Source organism: Cryptomeria japonica, chromosome 3 (assembly GCF_030272615.1).
Source record: "Cryptomeria japonica chromosome 3, Sugi_1.0, whole genome shotgun sequence".
NCBI lineage: Eukaryota > Viridiplantae > Streptophyta > Pinopsida > Cupressales > Cupressaceae > Cryptomeria > Cryptomeria japonica.
The window spans coordinates 974,014,560-974,036,758 of NC_081407.1; the positions used below are offsets into that span (position 1 = coordinate 974,014,560).

General features: G+C 38.9%; 1 protein-coding gene and 1 long non-coding RNA gene across 10 annotated transcripts in view; one reads left to right on the forward strand and one right to left on the reverse strand.

Annotated features, from left to right (window-relative positions):
• Window positions 1-22,199, forward strand: part of LOC131078366 (uncharacterized) — a 59,537-nt gene that overhangs the window by 8,832 nt on the left and 28,506 nt on the right. For 2 of the 4 annotated variants that reach the window (XM_058016040.2, XM_058016041.2), the window contains exons 5-11: window positions 1,066-1,671; window positions 2,658-3,263; window positions 4,244-4,846; window positions 5,843-6,484; window positions 7,439-8,038; window positions 8,970-9,527; window positions 10,461-11,090. In XM_058016040.2, the coding sequence (XP_057872023.2) occupies window positions 1,066-1,671; window positions 2,658-3,263; window positions 4,244-4,846; window positions 5,843-6,484; window positions 7,439-8,038; window positions 8,970-9,527; window positions 10,461-11,090 (4,245 nt within the window). The remainder of the gene's footprint in view (window positions 1-1,065; window positions 1,672-2,657; window positions 3,264-4,243; window positions 4,847-5,842; window positions 6,485-7,438; window positions 8,039-8,969; window positions 9,528-10,460; window positions 11,091-22,199) is intronic. The other 2 variants (XM_058016042.2, XM_058016043.2) reach the window with 2 other exon arrangements.
• Window positions 1-22,199, reverse strand: part of LOC131078367 (uncharacterized) — a 59,218-nt gene that overhangs the window by 3,631 nt on the left and 33,388 nt on the right. The window contains exons 1-5 of one of the 6 annotated variants that reach the window (XR_009371807.1): window positions 6,309-6,416; window positions 5,822-6,269; window positions 4,827-4,969; window positions 4,279-4,677; window positions 2,602-3,386 (exon numbers count right to left, since the gene is read on the reverse strand). This is a non-coding gene — a long non-coding RNA (uncharacterized LOC131078367). Of the gene's footprint in view, window positions 1-2,601; window positions 3,387-4,278; window positions 4,678-4,826; window positions 4,970-5,821; window positions 6,270-6,308; window positions 6,417-7,425; window positions 7,553-22,199 lie in introns of those variants that run through there. The other 5 variants (XR_009371806.1, XR_009371810.1, XR_009371809.1 and 2 more) reach the window with 5 other exon arrangements.

A 22,199-nucleotide genomic window follows, 5' to 3' on the forward strand; every position in this document is an offset into this window, starting at 1 on the left:
GCCGTGTTGGTTTAGCTGCTTACGTATCCGGTGATCTACTATTGCCTTCATTCCTACCTATCTGCCTATCTCAGCCAAGATCCGACTTGTACCTTCCTATCTGTCCATTTGCTCCTCTCTTATCTTCCTTACTCCAGCTGAGATTCGAGTATACAGCAGAGGCGAGAGCGCTTCGTTAGGTCCAAGTACGTGATTATAGCCATTAAGGTCTAGAAACGTACCCACCTACGTATGACATGAGTAACGAGAATCATGTGAAAAACATGATTGCCTGCCAGTTCCAGGGTTTCTACGTTCAGCCAATCTACGCAAAGTGAATCGGTCCCTAAGGAACCCTCGAAAGGGTTGTCTGCTGATGGGTACACGAAAGTGACGAAGTTGCCCCGACTACTGAACCATGGCCTGCACTCCACTATCCAGATCTCTTCCCCATGATCACTATAGCCCCCCCAGCAGGGGGGGGCACTATGGTACAGTACGAATCTTGAACCGACCTTATAGATAGTAGGGCCCCTCTTTAGAATAGTAGGAATCAGCTTGCTAGAATAATATGAAAAAGGGCGACATAGTAGGGGGGTGTTGGTTTGAACATATCATCCCTCACCAAATGGAACTCCTTGGTTTTCTTGTTATTTTGCTTCTGTAGAAAAAATCAAGAATGCATTTGATAATCATAATTTATTAACTAACAAACATAAGGAAATTTCATATGTGAATACTGTATTAACCAAAAAAAAAGTAGAATTTGGTATTTCATTTTCTTCCAATTAACAAGATAGAATTTGCAAACAGAACAAAACTCTCTGATGGGAACTTGAGATGTTCATTTAGATATCAACATGGCTAGAATAGGGCAAATTTAAAAGAAACTGATTGAGTGCAAGAAGTTTAAAAGCAAATGGTTTACCCACTTGCCACACATATCCTAGTCCAAGCAATTGGATACAGTCTATTTTTTATTTCCTTCCCTATGGAATGCAGAAAACATAGAATAGCTGCAGATACCCATCTTACTTGTGTGCTTTAGGTGTTTCTTTTATTTACTTGTATACATGATTGCTATAGGGAGCCGCTGAAATTCCACAACAAGATGAAGATACCTCTAGTCGATTTGAGGAACCACTGGCAGAAATTCCTCCACTTGAAGTGCCTGGTATTCCAGATATCATAGAACGATCCAGTGAGCCCAAAGTTCAATTTCAATACCAAGTTGAGCAACCAGAAGATACAACTAAAGAACCAGCAAAGCAATGTCCCACTATCACTGAGGAGTCAACACCTTCTGCTGAAGCTGAAAAGATTGATGTTCCTATGGAGATCCACAGCTTGCCAGAGATGAGAAAATGCCAGGAAGATAAGCCAGTAAAATTGGCAGATGAAAAAGGTAAGGAAGAAGCCTTTCCTAAAACTATATACGGAGTTCACAAGCCTATCATTCCACAAGAATTTCCATCAAAATTCTCTCAAGATCCAGAGAGAGAAAGCGTGAGACCTACTACCTGTGAAATCCCAAAGGAAGTGGAACAACCCACTATTGACGCTGAAGATAAGCCAGTTAAACCAGAGTGGAAAGAGAAGGAAGACAAAGAAGCAAATGAAGAGAAGATGCAACCACCAAAATTTGTACAAGATGAGAAGCATGAGGAGCCACTTTCTTGTGCTCACAAAGATGTAAGTGTTGCTTCAAGTTCAAATCCACTAACCCAATTGTTAGTCATAAGAGCACTCACTTTCTTAGCTTGCACTGTTACATTCCCTTCTCATTAAATCAGGATTTGAAATGTCGATAATAATCTGCATGAAACAGTCACATATTTCTAACCATTCATAGCCATAAACCTTATACAATTCATTGTAGTCCCATTCCTATATTACAGATGTTTTTTAATTAAATTTTCTTTGCAAAGAAATGAATTGAATTAAGTGTATGATTGGGAAAAGAATACAAAAAATTAGAAAATAAATTTAGATGTCAAATTCATAATGCATAAAAGTGATACTGTATGCAAAACATTTTATGGATCTAGATGGCATCGCTAACTAGATAGAGGCTTTGAAGTTTAGTCACTTTAGAAATAGTGGTATTCCACAGGTCCTTGAGCAATTATAACCACTCAAAAGTATAACACGCATGATCATTGTAGGCTTAGATTATGTTTGAGTTTGCATCAGTGTTGGTTTGAATGTATCATCAGTCATCAAATGGAACTCCTTGGTTTTCTTATTATTTCACTTTTGTAGAGAAACTTAAGGATGCGTTTGATAATATATTGACTAACAAACATAGAAAAAGTTCATATGGGAATACCGTATAGACAAGAAAAAAACAACTGGATTTTGGTATTACATTTTCTTCCAATTAACAAGATACAATTCACAAACAGCATAAAACTCTTTGATGGAAATTTGAGATGTTCTCTTGGACATTAACATGGCAAGAATAGAGAAAATTTAAAAGAAACTGATCTAGTACTAGAAGTTTAAAAGCATCTGGTTTACTTTTTTACCATACATATCCTAGTCCAAGCAATCAGATATTGTCTATTTTTTATTTCCTTCCCTATGGAATGCAGAAAATATAGAATAGCTGCAAATACCCACCTTACTTGTGTGCTTTAGGTGTCTCTTTCATTTACTTGTATAAATGATTGCTTTAGGGAGCTGCTGAAATTCCAAAAGAAGATGAAGATACCTCTGGTCAATCTGAAGAACTTCTGGCAGACACTCCTCCACTCCAAGAGCCTGGTATTCCAGAGATGAAAGAACCATCCAGTGAGTCCAAAGTTCAATTTCAATACCAAGTCGAGCAACCAGAAGATACAACCAAAGAACCAGTAAAGCAAGGTCCTCCTATCATTGGAGAGTCAACACCTTCTGCTGAAGCTGAAAAGATTAATGTTCCGACGGATATCCAGAGCTTGCCAGAGATGAGAAAAGGCCAGGAAGATAAGCCAATTATATTGGCAGATGAAAAACCTAAGGAAGAAGCCTTGCCTAGAACTATATCTGGAGTTCACAAACCAATCATTCCACAAGAATTTCCGTCAAGATTCTCTCAAGTTCCACAGAGAGAAAGTGCCAGACCTACAATTTGTGAAATTCCAAAGGAAGTACAACAACCCACTGTTGATGCTGAAGATAAGCTAGCTAAACCAAAGTGGAAGGAGATGGCAGACAAAGAAGCAAATGAAGAGGAGCTGCAACCACCAAAATATGTACAAGAAAAGAAGCATGAGGAGCCACCTTCTTCTGCTCCCAAGGGTGTAAGTGTTGCTTCAAATTCAAATCCAATAAAGCAGCTGTTGGTCTTAAGAGAACTCACTTTCCTAGCTTGCATTGTTACATTCACTTCTCATAAAATCAAGATTTGAAATGTCGATAATAATCTGCATGAAACAGTCACATATTTCCAACCATTGATTAGCCATAGACCTTACACGATTTATTGTATTCTCATTCCTATATAGCAGCATCTTTTAGTTAAATCTTCTTTCCAAAGAAATGAATTGAATTCAGTGTACGATTAGGAAAAGCACACAAAAAATTATAAAACAAGTTTAGACATGAAACTCATAATACATAAAAGTGATACTGTATGCAACATTTTTTATGGATATAGATTGTATCGTTAACTAAATAAAGGCTTTGTAGTTTTGTCACTTTGGTGATAGTGGTATTCCCCAACTCCCTAGGCAATTACAGCCACTCTTCGAGTATAAGACCCATGATCATTCTAGACTTAGATTTTGTTTGAATTTAAATCAGTTTTGGTTTGAACTTATCATCCCTCACCAAATGGAACTCCCTGGTTTTCTTGTTATTTTACTTCTGTAGAAAAGCTTAAGAATGCATTTGATAATATACTAGCAAACAAACATAAAGAAATTTCACATGGGAATACAGAATAAACAAAAAAGCTTCATATTTTGTTATTACATTTTCCTCCAGTTAAAAAGATAGAACGCGAACAGCATAAAACTCTCTGATGTTATCTTGAGATGTTCATTTATATATAAACATGGCCAGAAGAGGGCAAATTTGAAAGATACTAATCTACTACAAGAAGGTTAAAAGCACATATGGTTTACCCACTTGCCACACATATCCTAGTCCAAGCAATTGGATATATTCTATTTTTTATTTCCTTCCCTATGAAATGCAGAAAACATAAAGCTGCAGATACCCATCTTACTTGTGTGCTTTAGGTGTTTCTTTTAATTACTTGTCTACATGATTGCTATAGGAAGGCACTGAAATTCCACAACAAGAAGATGATACCTCTAGTCAATCTGAAGAACTTCTGGCACGCATCCCTCTGGTCCAAGTGCCTGGTATTCCAGAGATGATAGAACCATCCAGTGAGCCCAAAGTTCAATTTCAATACCAAGTTGAGCAACCAGAAGATACAAGTAAAGAACCAGTAAAGCAAGGTCCCACTATCATTGAAGAGTCACCATCTTCTGCTGAAGCTGAAAAGATTGATGTTCCTATGGATATCCAGAGCTTTCCAGAGATGATAAAAGGCCAGGAAGATAAGCCAGTTAAATTGGCAGATGAAAAACCTAAGGAAGAAGCCTTGCCTAAAACTATATCTGAAGTTCACGAGCCTATCATTCCACAAGAATTTCCATTAAATTTCTCTCAAGTTCCAGAGAAAGAAAGTGCCAGACATACTACCTGTGAAATTCCAAAGGAAGTGCAACAACCAAATGTTGAAGCTGAAGATAAACCTAAACCAAAGTGGAAAGAGAGGGAAAACAAAGAAGCAAATGAAGAGGAGATGCAACTACCAAAATATGTACAAGAAGAGAAGCATGAGGAACCACCTTTTCCTGCTCCCAAGACTGTAAGTGTTGCTTCAAATTCAAATCCACTAAAGCAGTTGTTGGTCTTAAGAGAATTCACTTTCTTAGCTTGCACTGTTAAGTTCATTTCTCATTAAATCAGGATTTGAAATGTCGATAATAATCTGCATGAAAGAGTCACATATCCCCAACCATTCATTAGCCATAGACCTTACACAATTTATTGTATTCTTATTCCTAATGTTTACAGAGCTTTTTAATTAAATGTTCTTTGTAAATAAATGAATTGAATTCAGAGTATGATTGGTAAAAGCACAAAAAAAATTAGAAAATAAAAGTTAGACGTGAAACTCATAATGCATAAAAGTGATATTGTATGCAACACTTTTTATGGATATAGATGGCATGGCTAACTCAATTGAGGCTTTGTAGTTTAGTCACTTTAGTAATAGTGGTATTCCCCAGCTCCCTGGGTAATTAAAACCACTCTTCCAAGTATAACAACCATGATCATTGCAGGCTTAGATTTTGTTTGAATTTATATCAGTGTTGGTTTGAACTTTGAACGTACCATTGCTGACCAAATGGAACTCCTTAGTTTTCTTATTATTTTACATCTGTAGAAAAACTTATGAATGCATTTGATAATATATTAACTAACAAACATATAGAAAGTTCTTATGGGAATACAGTATAAACGAAAAAAACTTAAGTTTTTGGTATTATATTTTCTTCCATTAAAAAGATAGAATTCGTGAACAGCATAAAACTCTCTGTTGGAAACTTGAGACGTTCATTTAGATATCAACATAACCAAAATAGGGCTTACTTAAAAGAAACTAATCTAGTACAAGAAGTTTAAAAGCATCTGGATTACCCACTTGTCACACATATCCTAGTCCAAGCAATTGGATATAATCTATTTTTTATTTCCTTCCCTATGGAGGATGCAGAAAATATATAATAGCTGCAGATACCCATCTTACTTGTGTGCTTTAGGTGTTCCTTTTACTTACATATATACATGATTGCTATAGGGAGCAGCTGAAATTTCACAACAAGATGAATATAGCTCTGGTCGATCTGAAGAACTTATTGCAGGCATTCCTCCACTCCAAGTGCCTCGTATTCCACAGATGATAGAACCATCTTGTGAGCCCAACGTTCAATTTCAATACCAACTTGAGCAACCAGAAGATACAACTAAAGAACCAGTAAAGCAAGGTCCCACTATCATTGAAGAGTCAACACCTTCTGCTGAAGCCGAAAAGATTGATTGTCCTACAGATATCCAGATCTTGCCAGAGATGAGAAAAGGCCAAGGAGATAATCCAGTTAATTTGGCAGATGAAAAAGCTAAGGAAGAATCCTTGCCTAAAATTATATCTGGAGATCACAAGCCTATCATTCCACAAGAATTTCCATCAAAATTCTCTCAAGTTCCAGAGGAAGAAAGTACCAGACCTACTACCTGTGAAATTCCAAAGGAAGAAAGTACCAGACCTACTACCTGTGAAATTCCAAAGGAAATGCAACAACCCACTGTTGACGCTGAAGATAATCGAGTTAAACCAATGTGGACGAAGAGAGAAGACAAAGAAGCAAATGAAGAGGATATGCAACCACCAAAATATGTACTAGAAGAGAAGCATGAGCCACCTCCTTCTGCTTCCAAGGATGTAAGTGTTGCTTCAAATTCAAATATAGTAAAGCAGCTGTTGATCTTAAGAGAACTCACTTTCTTATCTTGCACTGTTACACTCACTTCTCATTAAATCAGGATTTGAGACGTTGATAATAATCAGCATGAAACAGTCACATATTTTCAACCTCATTAGCCATAGACCTTACACAATTTATTGTATTCTCATTCTATATTACAGAGCTTTTTAAATTAATTTTTTTTGCAAAGAAATGAATTGAATTCAGTGTATGATTGGGAAAAGCACACAAAAAATTAGAAAATAAATTTAGACGTGAAACTCATAATCTACAAAAGTGATATTGTATGCAACACTTTTTATGGATATAGATAGCATTGCTAACTAAATAGAGGCTTTGTAGTTTAGTCACTTTAGTAATAGTGGTATTCCCTAGCTCCCTAGGCAGTTGCTCATTATAGGCTTAGATTTTGTTTGAATTTACTTCAGTGTTGGTTTGAACATATAATCGCTCACCAAATGGAACTCCTTGCTTTCCTTATTATTTTACTTCTGTAGAAAAACTTAAGAATTCATTTGATAATATATTAGATAACAAACATGAAGAAAGTTCATATGGGAATACCATAAAAGCCAAAAAAAAAAACTTCAGATTTTGGTATTACATTCTTCCAATTAACAAGATAGAAGTAATGAACAGCATAAAACTCTCTGATGGAAACTTGAGATGTTCATTTAGATATTTACTTGGCAAGAATAGGACAAATTTAAAAGAAAATGATCTAGTACAAGAAGTTTACAAGCATATGGTTTACCGACTTTCCACACATATCCTAGTCCAAGCAATTGGATATAATCTATTTTTTATTTCCTTCCCTATAGAATGTAGAAAACATAAATAGCTGCAGATGCCCATGTTACTTGTGTGCTTTAGGTGTTTCTTTTAATTAATTGTATACCTGATTGCAATAGGGAGCTGCTGAAATTCCACAACGAGATGAAGATAGCTCTGGTCGATCTGAAAAACTTCTGGTAGGCATTCCACCACTACAAGTGCCTGGTACTCCAGAGATGATAGAACCATCCAGTGAGCCCAAAGTTCAATTTCAATACCAAGGTGAGCAACCAGAAGATACGACTAAAGAACCAATAAAGCAAGGTCCCACTATCATTGAAGAGTCAAGACCTTCTGCTGAAGCTGAAAAGATTGTTGTTCCTAGTGATATCCAGAGCTTGCCAGAGATGAGAACAGGCCAGGAAGATAAACCAGTTAAATTGGCAGATGAAAAATCTAAAGAAGCCTTGCCTAAAACTATATCTGGAGTTCACAATCCTATGATTCCACAAGAATTTCCATCAACAATCTCTCAAATTCCAGTGAACGAAAGTTCCAGACCTACTACCTGTGAAGTTCCAAAAGAAATGCAACAATCCAGTGTTGACACTGAAGATATGCCAGTTAAATCACAATGGAAAGAGACGGAAGACAAAGAAGCAGATGAAGAGGAGATGCAACCACCAAAACATGCAGAAGAGAAGTATGTGCAGCCACCTTCTTCTGCTCCTAAGGATGTAAGTATTACTTCAAATTCAAATCCACTAAAGAAGTTGCTGGTCTTAAGAGAAGTCGTCTTTCTAGCTTGCACTGTTTAATTCACTTATCACTAAATCAGAATTTAAAATTTTTATAATAATCTAGATGAAACACACATTTCTAATCATTCATTACTCATAGGTCTTGTACATCATCATATTCTTGTTCCTATGTTTCCATGTTTTTGATTGAATTTTCTTTGCAAAGAAATGAATAAATTCAGAGCATGTTTGGGGTAACACCAAAATATTTTTAAAATAAATTTAGATATGAATTTCATGATGTATAAAAGTGATATCATATGGCACACTTTTCATGGATACAGATTTCATCGCTCACTAAATAGATCTTTGTAATTTGGTCACTTAAGTCATCATACTCCCCAGCTTCCTAGGCAATTACACTCACTTCTCAAGTAAACACCCAACAATCATCTTGGGCGTAGATTTTGTTCAGAATTAGATTACCATATGATTTGAACATGCTATTGCTCACTAAATGGAACTCCCTGGTTTTCTTATTATTTGACTGCTAAAAAAGTTTAAGAATACATATGATAACACGTCAACTAACAAGCATAAAGAAAGTTCATATTGGCATCAAGTATAACAGAAAAAGATTTAGATTTTAGTATTGTATTTTCTCCCAATTAGATAGAATTCGAGAACAGCTTAAAACACTCTCATAGAAAACTTGAGGTGCTAATTGAGATTTCAACAATAGGACAAATTTAAAAGTACTCCATCATGTACAAGCACATGGTTCACCCACTTGCCATACATATCCTAGTCCAAGTGATTGGATATAATATATTCTTTATTTCCTTCCTCATAGTATTCATAAAGCATATAATAGCTGCAGATACCTGTCTAAATTTTTTTAATTTATTTACATACATGGTTGCTATAGGTAACCACGGATCAATCTGAAGAACTTCTGGCAGGCATTCCTCCACTCCAAGTGCCTTGTATTCCAGAGATGATAGAACCATCCAGTGAGCTAGAAGTTCAATTTCAATACCAAGGTGAACAACCAGAAGATACAACTAAAGAACCAGTAAGGCAAGGTCCCACTATCATTGAAGAGTCAACACCTTCCGCTGAAGCTGAAAAAATTGATGTTCCTAGGGATATCCAGAGCCTGCCAGAGATGAGAAAAGGCCAGGAAGATAAACCAGATAAATTGGCAGTTGAAAAACCTAAAGAAGAAGCCTTGACTAAAACTATATCTGGAGTTCACAAGCCTATCATTCCACAACAATTTCCATCACCAGTGAACGAAAGTTCTAGACCTACTACCTGTGAAATTCCAAAGGAAATGCAACATCCCAGAGTTGATGCTGAAGATAAGCCAGTTAAACCAAAGTGGAAAGAGAGGGAAGACAAAGAAGCAAATGTAGAGGAGATGCAACCACCAAAATATGCACAAAAAAAGAAGTATGAAGAGCCTTCTTCTGCTCCCAAGGATGTAAGTGTTACTTCAAATTCAAATCCACTAAATCAGTTGTTGGTCTTAAGAGAATTTACATTTTTAGCTTGCATTGTTTCATTCACTTTTTGTTAAATCAGGATTTGAAATGTTGATAATAATCTACTGAAACACACATTTCTAATCATTCATTACTCATAGGTCTTACACAATTCATCATATTCTTGTTCCTAAGTCACCTTGTTTTTGATTGAATTTTCTTTGCAATGAAATAAATAAATTCAGTGCATGTTAGGGGAAGAACACACCGAAAAAATTAAAATAAATTTAGATATGATGTATAAAAGTGATATCATATGGCACACTTTTCATGGATATAGATTTCATCACTCACTAAATAGATCTTTGCAATTTAGTCCCTTAAGTCGTACCATACTCCTCAGCTCCCTAGGCAATTACAGCCACTTTTGAAGTAAACACCCACGATCATCTTGGGCTTAGATTTTGTTCAGAATTAGATTACCATATGATTTGCACATGCTATTGCTCATTTAATGGAATTCCCCAGTTTTCTTATTATTTTACTGCTAAAAAGTTTAAGAATACATATGATATTATGATAACACATTAACTAACAAACATAAAGAAAGTTCATGTGGGGCATCAAGTATAAACAAAAAAAGATTTAGATTTTAGTATTGTATTTTCTTCCTAACAGTAGGATAGAATTTGAGAACAGCTTAAAACTCTCTCAAAGGAAACTTGAGGTGCTAATTGAGATATCAACAATATGACAAATTGCACTTGATCATGTACAAACATATGATTCACCCACTGGCCACACATCCTAGTCCAAGCAATTGGACATAATATATTTCTTATTTCCTTCCTCGTCGAATTCAAAAAGTATATGGTAGCTGCAGATACCTGTCTAACGTTTTTTGAATTTACTTATATACATGGTTGCTATAGGTAACCACTGGTCAATCTGAAGAACTTCCAGGACAAGACAAAGATGCCTATGGTCAATCTGAAGAACTTTCAGCAGACATTCCTCCACTCCAAGTGTCTAGTATTCCACAGATGACAGAAGCTTCCAATGAGCCCAAAGTTCAATTTCAATACGAAGTTGAGAAACCAGAGGATACAGCAAAAACACCAGTAACAACAGTGCAAGGTCTGACTGCCGTTGAAGAACTAGCAGTTTCTGCTGAAGCTGAAAAGATGGATGTTCCTGAGGAAATCAAGGGCTTGCCACAGGAGAGAAACGGGCAGGAAGATAAGCCAGTTAAATCGGCAGAAGAAAACCCTCAGGAAAAGGCCTTACCTAAAACTCTCTCTGAAGCTCATACGCCTATCATTCCACAAGAATTCCCAGCAAAATTCTCTCAAGTTCCAGTAAAAGAAAGTGCTAAACCAACTGCTCTTGAAGGTCCAAAGGAAATGCAACAACCCATCACTGAGGTTAAAGATAAGCCAGAGGAACCAAAGCAGGAAGGAAAAGAGGGGAAAGACAAAGACACAAATGAACTGCAGTTGCAACCACCCATATTCATACAAGAAGAGAAGGATGACAAGCCACCTCTTTCTGCTCCCATGAATGTAAGTGTTCCTTCAAATTTAAATCCACGAAAGCAGTTGTTGGTCCTAAACAGAGACCCATTTTCTCAGCTTGCACTGTTGAATTCACTTTTATCAAATCAGGATTTGAAATGCTGATACTAATCTGCATGATATACACTTCAAATCATTTATTAGCCATAGACCTTGCACAATTATCATATTCTCATTCCTATGTTACTGTGTTGTTTGATTTAAGTTTCTTTGCAAATAAATAAATTGAATTTCAGTGTGTGATTGAGAGAAGCATACCAAACATTTTAAAATAGATTACACATGAATTTCACAATGCATAAATGTGCTTATTATTCCATATATTGAACACGAGCTCTGAAGTGTTGAATTACCATTATATTTAATATGAGAAGAATGTGTAGATTTAAATTATCAAAAAACTAACTTCAACAAGAAACTTTATAATGTATGGTGAGGTCCTGTTGGTGTCTCTTTTATCATCTACCAAACATTAGAATAAAGTACCTGTTGTGACCTAATCACACATCACCCCATCCCAAATAGGGACCCCCTAACTTTTAGGCCCTTTTGGTCGTTTGGTCTTGGTTTTTTGTGTGTTTTCGCAGCAGTCTCATCAGTTTCTCCGCTTTGCGGATGTTCGGGGGTCGTTTGGAGTTGATCTGCTTTTCGTTCGAGAAAGTTTGGTGTAATCTAGGGCCTAATTTGTCCTTTTTAGGGTTTTTGTCTTTTGTCTGAGATTTTAGGGGTTTCTTTTAGGGCTTTGGAAAAACTGAACTTAGAACTGGAACCAGGACCCTTCAATTACAAAGAGTAATGCAACACACATCCGTTAGGGTTAGCACTTAAACCAAAACGATGCGGAAAACAACTCTAACCAAGAATGTACACCAGGATCCCGGGTTGGGCAAGGCGTGAGCATATGGTCAGAGGGTCTTAAAGCATTCTGAAAGTAACTCTAACCAAGAATGTGCCCAAGATGGACTAACATATGGTCAGAGGATCTTGGTGCATGTTGAAAGCAACTCTAACCAAGAATGTGCCCAAGATGGACTAACATATGGTCAGAGGATCTTTACAATTACAACTGTCGAAAGGAAAACTCGACACCAAGCATGTGCTTTCAAACCCAGGGTGGGAATGGAGCTACCATATGGCGGAGATGCTAAGAACTTAGAAATGGAATTAAATGTAAATAACAAGCGTGAAATGAAAATGAGAAGAAATGTTGCCAGTACTACTGTTCAGCTTACAATATGATAGTAAATGCTTGCCAAGATCATAGGATTAAGACTATACAATGCTGTAACAATATAGAAGGCTCTCCCGGGCTTAACAAAAATGATAAGTCCAAGAAATTCTACTCAAGGATCAATCTTAATATTCTGATTTATGACAAACCTGCACGTGAAATGCTTAATTAGCAACACATGGAATCACTAAAATGCTCATTACTCTCTCAATACTAGTCTGAATGACCCAAAACCAAAAGTAATGGCTTCCTATGAAGGAGGCGACCCAACCAATACCAAGAAATCAGACATTAACCCAACAGATTATTTATCACGAACCCCAGGGCAATTCCTAGCAGTGACGCCAGGCAAGAATGGCGATTCTTCTCTATAAAATAAAACACTTCATATTAGAATCTGCAAATTTGCACAAAGGAGCGCCCAACCAAAACAAGAGGAAATATGCAATACCCAGAATGAATATGTATTTATTTTGAAATATATGAGTGAAACTACAAATCTTCCCTGCTAACCGCGACTCCCGAAAATGAAATGAAATGCAAATAACTGAACTTCAAGCACAACTCAAGCTACAATGCAATCCCCACTACAAACTCTCACAACTACACTAAATCACCACTAGTTGCTATCTTTCAAGCAAGAAGCAATGCCAAGGCTAGGAGGCATTCATTCTTCGAAGCAACCCCAATACCATTCCGGCAGAGTAACATTACAATAGACATAAGATGCCAAATGAAGGGAAGAGGCCTCCATTTATAAGCTTAACAAGGGATCTCTAGAGGCTTCTAGAAAGTGTGCCCTAATTTCACATTTGAATTTTCCTCCAAGAGATGGCGCCACTTTTAAAAGCTTAATTAACCTTTATTTTAATTCACTTCTCTTCATAAAGTTGGCACCCCTTTTCATAAGCAAGATTTTAGACCTTAGGAAATATTAAATCCCTTCCATGATGCGTCCACCCTTGAAGACCACCCTTTAAAACAACTTGAAGTGATGAAGCTAGGCCAAGGGGTCAACTTGAAAATATAACATTAAAACATAACATTATTTAAATGGAATGAACTTATCTCTCCAAAAACATCCCAAGGCCAAAAGTGACGAAGCCAACTGAACCAACTGAAGAAGAGAACCAACTGTGTCGAAATAATCAGGACCATTGCCAGAAATAGAATTTACTAAAAATAGTAAATTCCAAAAAATGCTCGGAACACAAAGCCGAACATACCACTGCGAAGCCCTTTGAAAACCTAGAAAGAATCCGCGATCCAAACTCTAATTCACGAGCAACAACAAACTCCAAAATTGGAAACCCTAATTTCACCCATTGAGTAGCCTACGGGTCTCCGAAATAGGCCATCGGTCAACTGAAACATTACGCCTGAGAAGGGGACATTATAGTCTGCCCTCCCCAAGATTGCTTGTCCTCAAGCAATTGCAAGTTTGGATGCTGCAAAATCTCCTCATTCTCCCAAGTTGCATCCTCCAAGGGCAAATTCTTCCACCTCACCAAGTATTCCTTGATTGTCCTTCTTCTCAAAGAACGCTCTCTGGAATCAATAATCTCCTCCGGAATCAAAATCAACTGCCCTTCTTCGTCCAAAGGTGGTAATTGTGAAGAAGCAATAACATTATGTCCAAGTGCCTTCTTGAGGCGAGACACGTGGAAGACATTGTGCACTTTACTATTGGAAGGTAGCTCCAACTCATAAGCTACTGCTCCAACCTTTCTGATGACTTGGAATGGCCCATAGAAACGAGGCTTGAGCTTCTCAGCTCCACTCTTCTTGAGAGTAGACTGCGTGTATGGCTGTAGTCGAAGATAAACCATATCTCCGACCTCAAAAGAGCGCTCAACACGTCGTTGATCAGCGTACATCTTCTGCTGATTCTGAGCAATCTGCAAGTTGTTCTTCAAAGATTTCAAGATGTCTTGACTTTGCTACAACAAATCCCTGGCTTGAGGGGCTTTGCTATCACCAAACACCAAATCAGCAAAGCTAGGAGCCTCATAACCATAGAGAGCCATGAAGGGAGACATCCTTATTGACATGTGAAAGGAAGAATTGTAACAATACTCGCCTATGTGTAGCCATTTCACCCATGCTCTTTGCTGCTCCGAAACATAGTTTCTCAGATAGCCTTCCAACCGCTTGTTCACTATCTCTGTTTGTCCATCGGTTTGGGGGTGATAACTAGTGCTTGGAGTAAGCACCGTACCACTCATCTTGAAGACTTCTTGCCAAAAAATGCTTAGGAACTTGCTGTCCCTATCACTCACAATGTTTTTCGGCAACCCATGCAATCTAAACACCTCATGAAAAAACAAATCTGCAACTTAAGCTGCTAAAAAAGAGCTCGTGATGGCAAAGAAGTGAGCAAACTTTGTCAATCTGTCCACTACAACATAGATACAATCTTTGCCTTAGGCCTTTGGCAACCCAGTGATGAAGTCCATTGATATGCTTTCCCATTTTTGGTTGGGAATGGGAAGAGGTTGCAGCAGACCAGCAGGTAGAGTGTGCTCATTCTTGTTCATCTGACAAGTAGGACATTCTTGGATGTAGCGTTGAACTTCCCCTTTCAGCCCTTTCCAAGCAAATCTTTCCCAAATCTGCCTATATGTCTTGAAGAAACCCTGATGACCAACAAGTGGAATGTCATGGAATGTCATCAAAATCTTCTTTCTGAGCTTAGAATCAGCCACCACAAAGATTCTACCCTTGTAGTGTATCAGCTCGTCAACCACCTTGTACCTTTCATCATGAAAAGTACCTTCAATGATGCTGATTGCCAACTGATTTTTGGCATAATCAGTGAGCAACATGTCCTTCCAATCAGCAGTGAGCTCACACAATGAACTCAGATGAGGTCTCCTAGATAGAGCATCAGCCACAATATTGTTTTTCCCTTTGACATACTCAATGTCAAAATCGTAAGCTTGAAGCTTACTCACCCACTTTTGTTGTCTCTCGTTCAAATCCTTCTGATGCATGAAGTGCTTGAGAGTATTGTGATCAGTCTTGACCACAAATTTGCTCCCCACCAAATATTGTCTAAACTTAGCTAATGCATGCATGATTGCAAGCATTTCCTTGTCATAGATGGAGTAGATCCTTTCAACACCTCTTAATTTTCTGCTCTCAAACACAATGGGATGCTTGTCTTGCATCAAAACAGCCCTAACACCTTCTCCAGATGCATCACACTGTAGCTCGAAGGGCTTGGAGAAATCTGGAATTGCCAAAGCCAGACAAGAGCTCATGATCTTCTTAAACTTATCAAAAGTAGTTTGAGCCTTTCATGTCCAACAAAAAGCTCCCTTTTTCATGAGGTCAGTAAGAGGAGCAGCGCTCTGTGAATAGCCCTTCACAAATCTTCTGTAAAAACCACAAAGACCCAAGAACCCTTTCAAATGAGTCAAGTTCTCTGGGGGTGGCCAATCAACTATTGCCTTGATCTTTTCGGGATCAACCTTCACTCCATCAGCACTGATTATGTGACCAAGGTAAAGTAGCTCCTTCATTCCAAATTCACATTTGGATTCTTTGGCAAACAGACTTTCTGATTCAAGGATGCTAAGCACTTCCTCTATGTGCTTGAGGTGTTCTTCCCATGTCCTGCTGTAGATCAGAATGTCATCAAAAAAGATTAACACGAAGTTCCTCAACTGCTTTTGAAAGACTTTGTTCATACAAGACTGGGAGGGAGCATTAGTCAACCCAAATGGCATGACTAAAAACTCGAAGTGACCATAGTGACATCTAAATGCTGTCTTCTCAACATCAGACCCTCTCATCCAAATTTGGTAGTAGCCCGACCTCAGATCAATCTTTGAGAAGAACTTCGCTCCATGTAGCTCATCTATGAGCTCATCTATCCTTGGAATGGGGTATCGATTTTTGATGGTGCTTTGATTCAAAGCACGATAATCCACACACATGCGAATGGTACCATCCTTCTTCTTCAAAAGAACAACTGTTGAAGCGAAAGGACTCTTACTTGGACGAATGAAGCCCATCTCCAACAGTTCTTTAATGTTTTTCTCAATATCATCCTTTTGCTTCTTAGGGTACCGATATGGAGTTGTGATAACTGGTTTAGCCCCTTCCTTGAGCTCTATGACATGCTCTGAGCCTTGTTCGGGAGGTGGCCCAGGAGGTAAATCAGCAAACACTTTACTCTTCCTGGTGAGTAAGGACTGGATATCAGGAGGGTAGTCCCTCTTTGTTTCAACCGGACTAGCTGGGAGAATCATACATTCCGCAGCCCACTCAACTTGATCATGCCGAATCAACTTTGCCATTCGCTTGAATGACACGATCCGAGGTCCACCGTTAGACATTCCTCTTAACACCACCTTCTTCCCATCGGATTGAAACTTGAGCTCCATGGTTTGCAGATTTAGGGAGATCTCTCCAAGTGAACGCAACCATTGAATGCCTAGGACGGCATCCGTATCTCCAATGTTGACTACATAGAAGTCATCCTTGACTTCGTAGTTGCCCAATTGCATAGACATATTTGGGATCTTCTTGGTGCAAGAAATGTGAAACCCATCAGCAACCATAACCTTGAAACCTTCAAAATCTTCTGTTTGCAGCCCTTTCTTTGCCACCACCACTTCATCAGTGAAGTTATGTGTTGCTCCAGTATCAATCAAAGCAACTATTCATTGCCCCTTAATCATCCCTCGAACCTTGAAGGATTCATTTTTTTGAAAGCTCGAAAGTTGAACCAAGGTACCCCTACTTCCTTTTTCACCTTCAGATTCTTCGGGAACTCTTTCCACTTCGCTGTCATCACAATCTGATTGCTGGTCTGAAGAATCAGAATCACTTTCTCCAGCTGAATAGTATTCAATTTGATGAATTTTGACTTCCTTTGGGCAAATATGATCTTGGGACCATTTTTCTCTACACCGGAAACATAACCCCTTTCTTCGGAGTTCGTTAAGTGTCTCTGGATCCAACCTTGTGATATGAGTGTTATGATGTTTGAACTCCTTATGGTGAGTTCCCTTTCCTTTATCCTTTTTGTGAAATAATGGCTTGGATTGAATTTTTGCCTTAGGAGCAGCCCACTCCACATTTCTTGCTTTTTTCATTGCCTCTTGTAAGGAGGGTGGATCGAAAGCTTTAATCCAACCCTTGAGTGGTTCCATAAGCCCTTCACTGAATAGGATCACCAACCGCCTCTCGGTGATTCCCGTGACCATTACTGAAAGCCTCTGAAATTCAGCTATGTAAACATCGACTGTGCCATGTTGTCTAAGTTGTGCCAATTCTCTGAAATGCACTTCTGGATCCTTTTTCTCGAATCTCTCTATGAGCCTATTGGTGAACTCATCATAGGTAGTGATCGAGCGATGCCCCAAGGTGACTAGACCATGGTACCACCATTCGTGTGCTACCCCATCTAAATGAAGCGTAGCAAACTTGATTGCCTCCTCTTATGTCATGGGTCTAAGAGCTAGATAGTTGTCTAACTTCTGTATCCAAGCTCTAGCTGAACTACTGTCACTCCCGTCAAAATGTGGAAGCATAACCTTGTTGATTGCTTGATGCAAATCCCTCTGTACTGTTGCTTCCCTATGTTCACGATGTCTCCCATGTCCTTTATTCTTCCTTTTATGGTCCACGAAATCATTGTAAGACATGTCTAACTTGATTTCATCAGGAAGAGACTCATACTCAGCACGATCAAGTCTCAACTGGTCCACAAATGATGCATTCTCTCCCCGGATCGGGTTGAGGGTTTACTGGTGCCAAGAAGGTGGGTTTAAAAGGCCTGGAAGAAATGTTTGTTCTATTTGAGGTATGCGGAGCAGCATGTTCACTATGCTGGTTGGAGCCGCTGTGTTCTCCGGTGTGCCCTTGATTGTTCTGTGAATTAGAACTCTGACCCATTTTCCCCATCATGAGAGATACCATATCCAATAAGGCATCCATCTTCCTCTCGAACCTCCTTCCCGGACTTGGTGTTCTTTCCCTTCCTTTTCCACTTTCATTCTGACTGCTTGTAAACCTCTCAGTAACACCCACTGGCCTTTCACTGTCCCCCATTTCTGTTTCCGGAGAAGACTCCCAATGAGCCCTCAAAACCTCTGATGTTGTCCGACCTTCAGGAACTTGATACCACTGAAACTGAAACTGACTTGCAGCCTTCTTATCTTCCCTTGCTAAGTATCTTCTTTCTCTGTCACTCATAGAAGGTTTGTTTCACAAAATGGCAGGATGTAAGGCTCTGATACCACTGAAATATCTCAGACCAATTTTTTTCAATTTTTCAATTACAAAGAGTAATGCAACACACATCCGTTAGGGTTAGCACTTAAACCAAAATGATGCGGAAAACAACTCTAACCAAGAATGTACACCAGGATCCCGGGTTGGGCAAGGCGTGAGCATATGGTCAGAGGGTCTTAAAGCATTCTGAAAGTAACTCTAACCAAGAATGTGCCCAAGATGGACTAACATATGGTCAGAGGATCTTTACAATTACAATTGTTGAAAGGAAAACTCGACACCAAGCATGTGCTTTCAAACACAGGGTGGGAATGGAGCTACCATATGGCGGAGATGCTAAGAACTTAGAAATGGAATTAAATGTAAATAACAAGCGTGAAATGAAAATGAGAAGAAATGCTGCCAGTACTACTATTCAGCTTACAATATGATAGTAAATGCTTACCAAGATCATAGGATTAAAACTATACAATGCTGTAACAATATAGAAGGCTCTCCCGGGCTTAACAAAAATGATAAGTCCAAGAAATTCTACTCAAGGATCAATCTTAATATTCTGATTTATGACAGACCTACACGTGAAATGCTTAATCAGCAACACATGGAATCACTAAAATGCTCATTACTCTCTCAATACTAGTCCGAATGACCCAAAACCAAAAGCAATGGCTTCCTATGAAGGAGGCGACCCAACCAATACCAAGAAATCAGACATTAACCCAACAGATTATTTATCACGAACCCCAGGGCAATTCCCAGCAGTGACGCCAGGCAAGAATGGCGATTCTTCTCTATAAAATAAAACACTTCATATTAGAATCTGCAAATTTGCACAAAGGAGTGCCCAGCCAAAACAAGAGGAAATATGCAATACCCAGAATGAATATGTTTTTATTTTGAAATATACGAGTGAAACTACAAATCTGCCGTGCTAACCACGACTCCCTAAAATGAAATGAAATGCAAATAACTGAACTTCAAGCACAACTCAAGCTACAATGCAATCCCCACTACAAACTCTCACAACTACACTAAATCACCACTAGTTGCTATCTTTCAAGCAAGAAGCAATGCCAAGGCTAGGAGGCATTCATTCCTCGAAGCAACCCCAATACCATTCCGGCAGAGTAACATTACAATAGACATAAGATGCCAAATGAAGGGAAGAGGCCTCCATTTATAAGCTTAAAAAGTGATCTCTAGAGGCTTCTAGAAAGTGCGCCCTAATTTCACATTTGAATTTTCCTCCAAGAGATGGCGCCACTTTTAAAAGCTTAATTAACCTTTATTTTAATTCACTTCTCTTCATAAAGTTGGCACCCCTTTTCATAAGCAAGATTTTAGACCTTAGGAAATGTTAAATCCCTTCCATGATGCGTCCACCCTTGAAGACCACCTTTTAAAACAACTTGAAGTGATGAAGCTAGGCCAAGGGGTCAACTTTAAAATATAACATTATTTAAATGAAATGAACTTATCTCTCCAAAAACATCCCAAGGCCAAAAGTGACGAAGCCAACTGAACCAACTGAAGAAGAGAACCAACTGTGTCGAAATAATCAGGACCACTGCCAGAAATAGAATTTACTAAAAATAGTAAATTCCAAAAAGTGCTCGGAACGCAAAGCCGGACATATCACTGCGGAGCCCTTTGAAAACCCAGAAAGAATCCGTGATCCAAACTCTAATTCACGAGCAACAACAAACTCCAAAATTGAAAACCCTAATTTCACCCATTGAGTAGCCTACGGGTCTCCGAAATAGGCCATCGGTCAACTGAAACATTACGCCTGAGAAGGGGACATTACACATTGATCAAGGCAGAAATGAAAGGTTTCTTTCCCCATTCCAGGCTGAATTCAAGATGGGAAGAGATCAGCAATACTAATTTAGGCACATTCAATTTGGCTGCATTCAAGATCAGAATGTTCAGGACAGCAGGGCACAGTCCATCACCAACAGCTGTCAAAATTGTCAAAAGCAGAATTGTTGCGGCAGCTGGTTTTCCTCCTGCTATTCACTGCCCGGACTTGGTCCAGGAATGTGCAGCACATTATAATTTGGAGCGAAAGACAATCTCAACACCTGATGTCAAGCTGTTGACAACATTGACTCCGGAGTCAATTGGTGAGGCTTTCAGAATTCCTTCGCACTATTTCATGACATACAGGACCAGCAGCGGAGCTCAGGCAGTATATGAAGCAGGTCCTGCCAGGTGTGCTGATTTGATTAACAAGCAGTGATTGCTGAAGCCTAGGGTGCATGCTTCCAAGATGCCAAAAACTCTCACCATCTTTGAGTTCAAGCAGGAGTATGTGGACCTGATAAAAATGCTAAGCAAAGTAATGGGGTGTCCACATTCTATGAACTTTGAGACCTGGATGTTCTTCTACATAGGTGAGATCATGAATTCAAATGAGTTGATCGACTAGGCCAAATTGATCAGTCACTACTTGCACGAGCAGTTGAAAAACTTAAAAGAAAAAAGGTCCCAATCCTTTTTCATGAGCTCCTACCTATACTATATGCTTGCGCGAAGAGGAGGATTCGATGGGCTGCTAGCAAGAGAAATCATGGGTTGCGAACCAGCTCAATTGAAAGTACATGAGTGTTATCCCCAGCTACATCTTCACAATGTCAATTCTTACAGGTTGGCAAATGACACCTTCACCATGTACTTGACACGGCTTATGCAAAAGAAGTTGCACGTAAGAGTGTCGCCGCAAGCGAATGCCTTGGTCTAGAAGTATGGAGCTGCGTTCTTGCAATTTCCTAAATTCACTTACATCAGGACGCACGGATTCTCATTCCAGTCATACAAGTTGCCAAGATATCCATCAGACAAGCTTGTATTGCTGGAGCTCATGAGATAGTTAACCGCCTATGATCAGTTGCAGAAGAAGAAGAAAAAGCAATCAATTGAATTTCCAGTTGTCTTGGGTGACTTCATGGAACAATGTCCAGGCTTGGAAGCCGCTGAAAGTGCAACAGGGGAATTGCCTTTCTATAGTCTGCCATTTTATACATCCAGGGCCCAATATGATCCTTACTGCCAAATCAAAAAGGTCGATGGCGTCAAATTCATACACAAGTTTCACTTAGAAGATTATTGGGCAGGTGCCGAGGACGACCTTGAGGTCCGGAAGAGAATGCATTCCAGATTGCCCCTCGACACCATCAGGATAAGTGAAATTTATTAGGTGCCAGATCAGGTGAAGGAAGATGTTGATTTACAACTTGAATTCGAGAAAGTAAAGGATCAGCCTATTCAGTTGTCAGTTTGGTCAGAGCCTGAGATGGATGATTTGAGTATCTTAGCTAGACTGGTACTGAAATTCACCAAGCACTGGATTGACATGCAGATAAGGAAGTTGGCGGAAGGGAATGTTCATCTAACATATCAGCTAATGGGAAGTCTAGATTTCCACAGTGAGGCAACCGAAGGCTCTTCGCAGGTTCAGGCAGGAAGGGAAGTTCGGATGGATAAAGGAAAAAATGCCCAAAAGAGACCAAGGACAGCAAAGAATAAGGATATCCAGCAGGAAATCCCACAGGAGGTTCAACAGGAAGTCCAGCAGGAAGAACATCCACAAAAGAAAGCAAGGACGGAAAGAGATCACT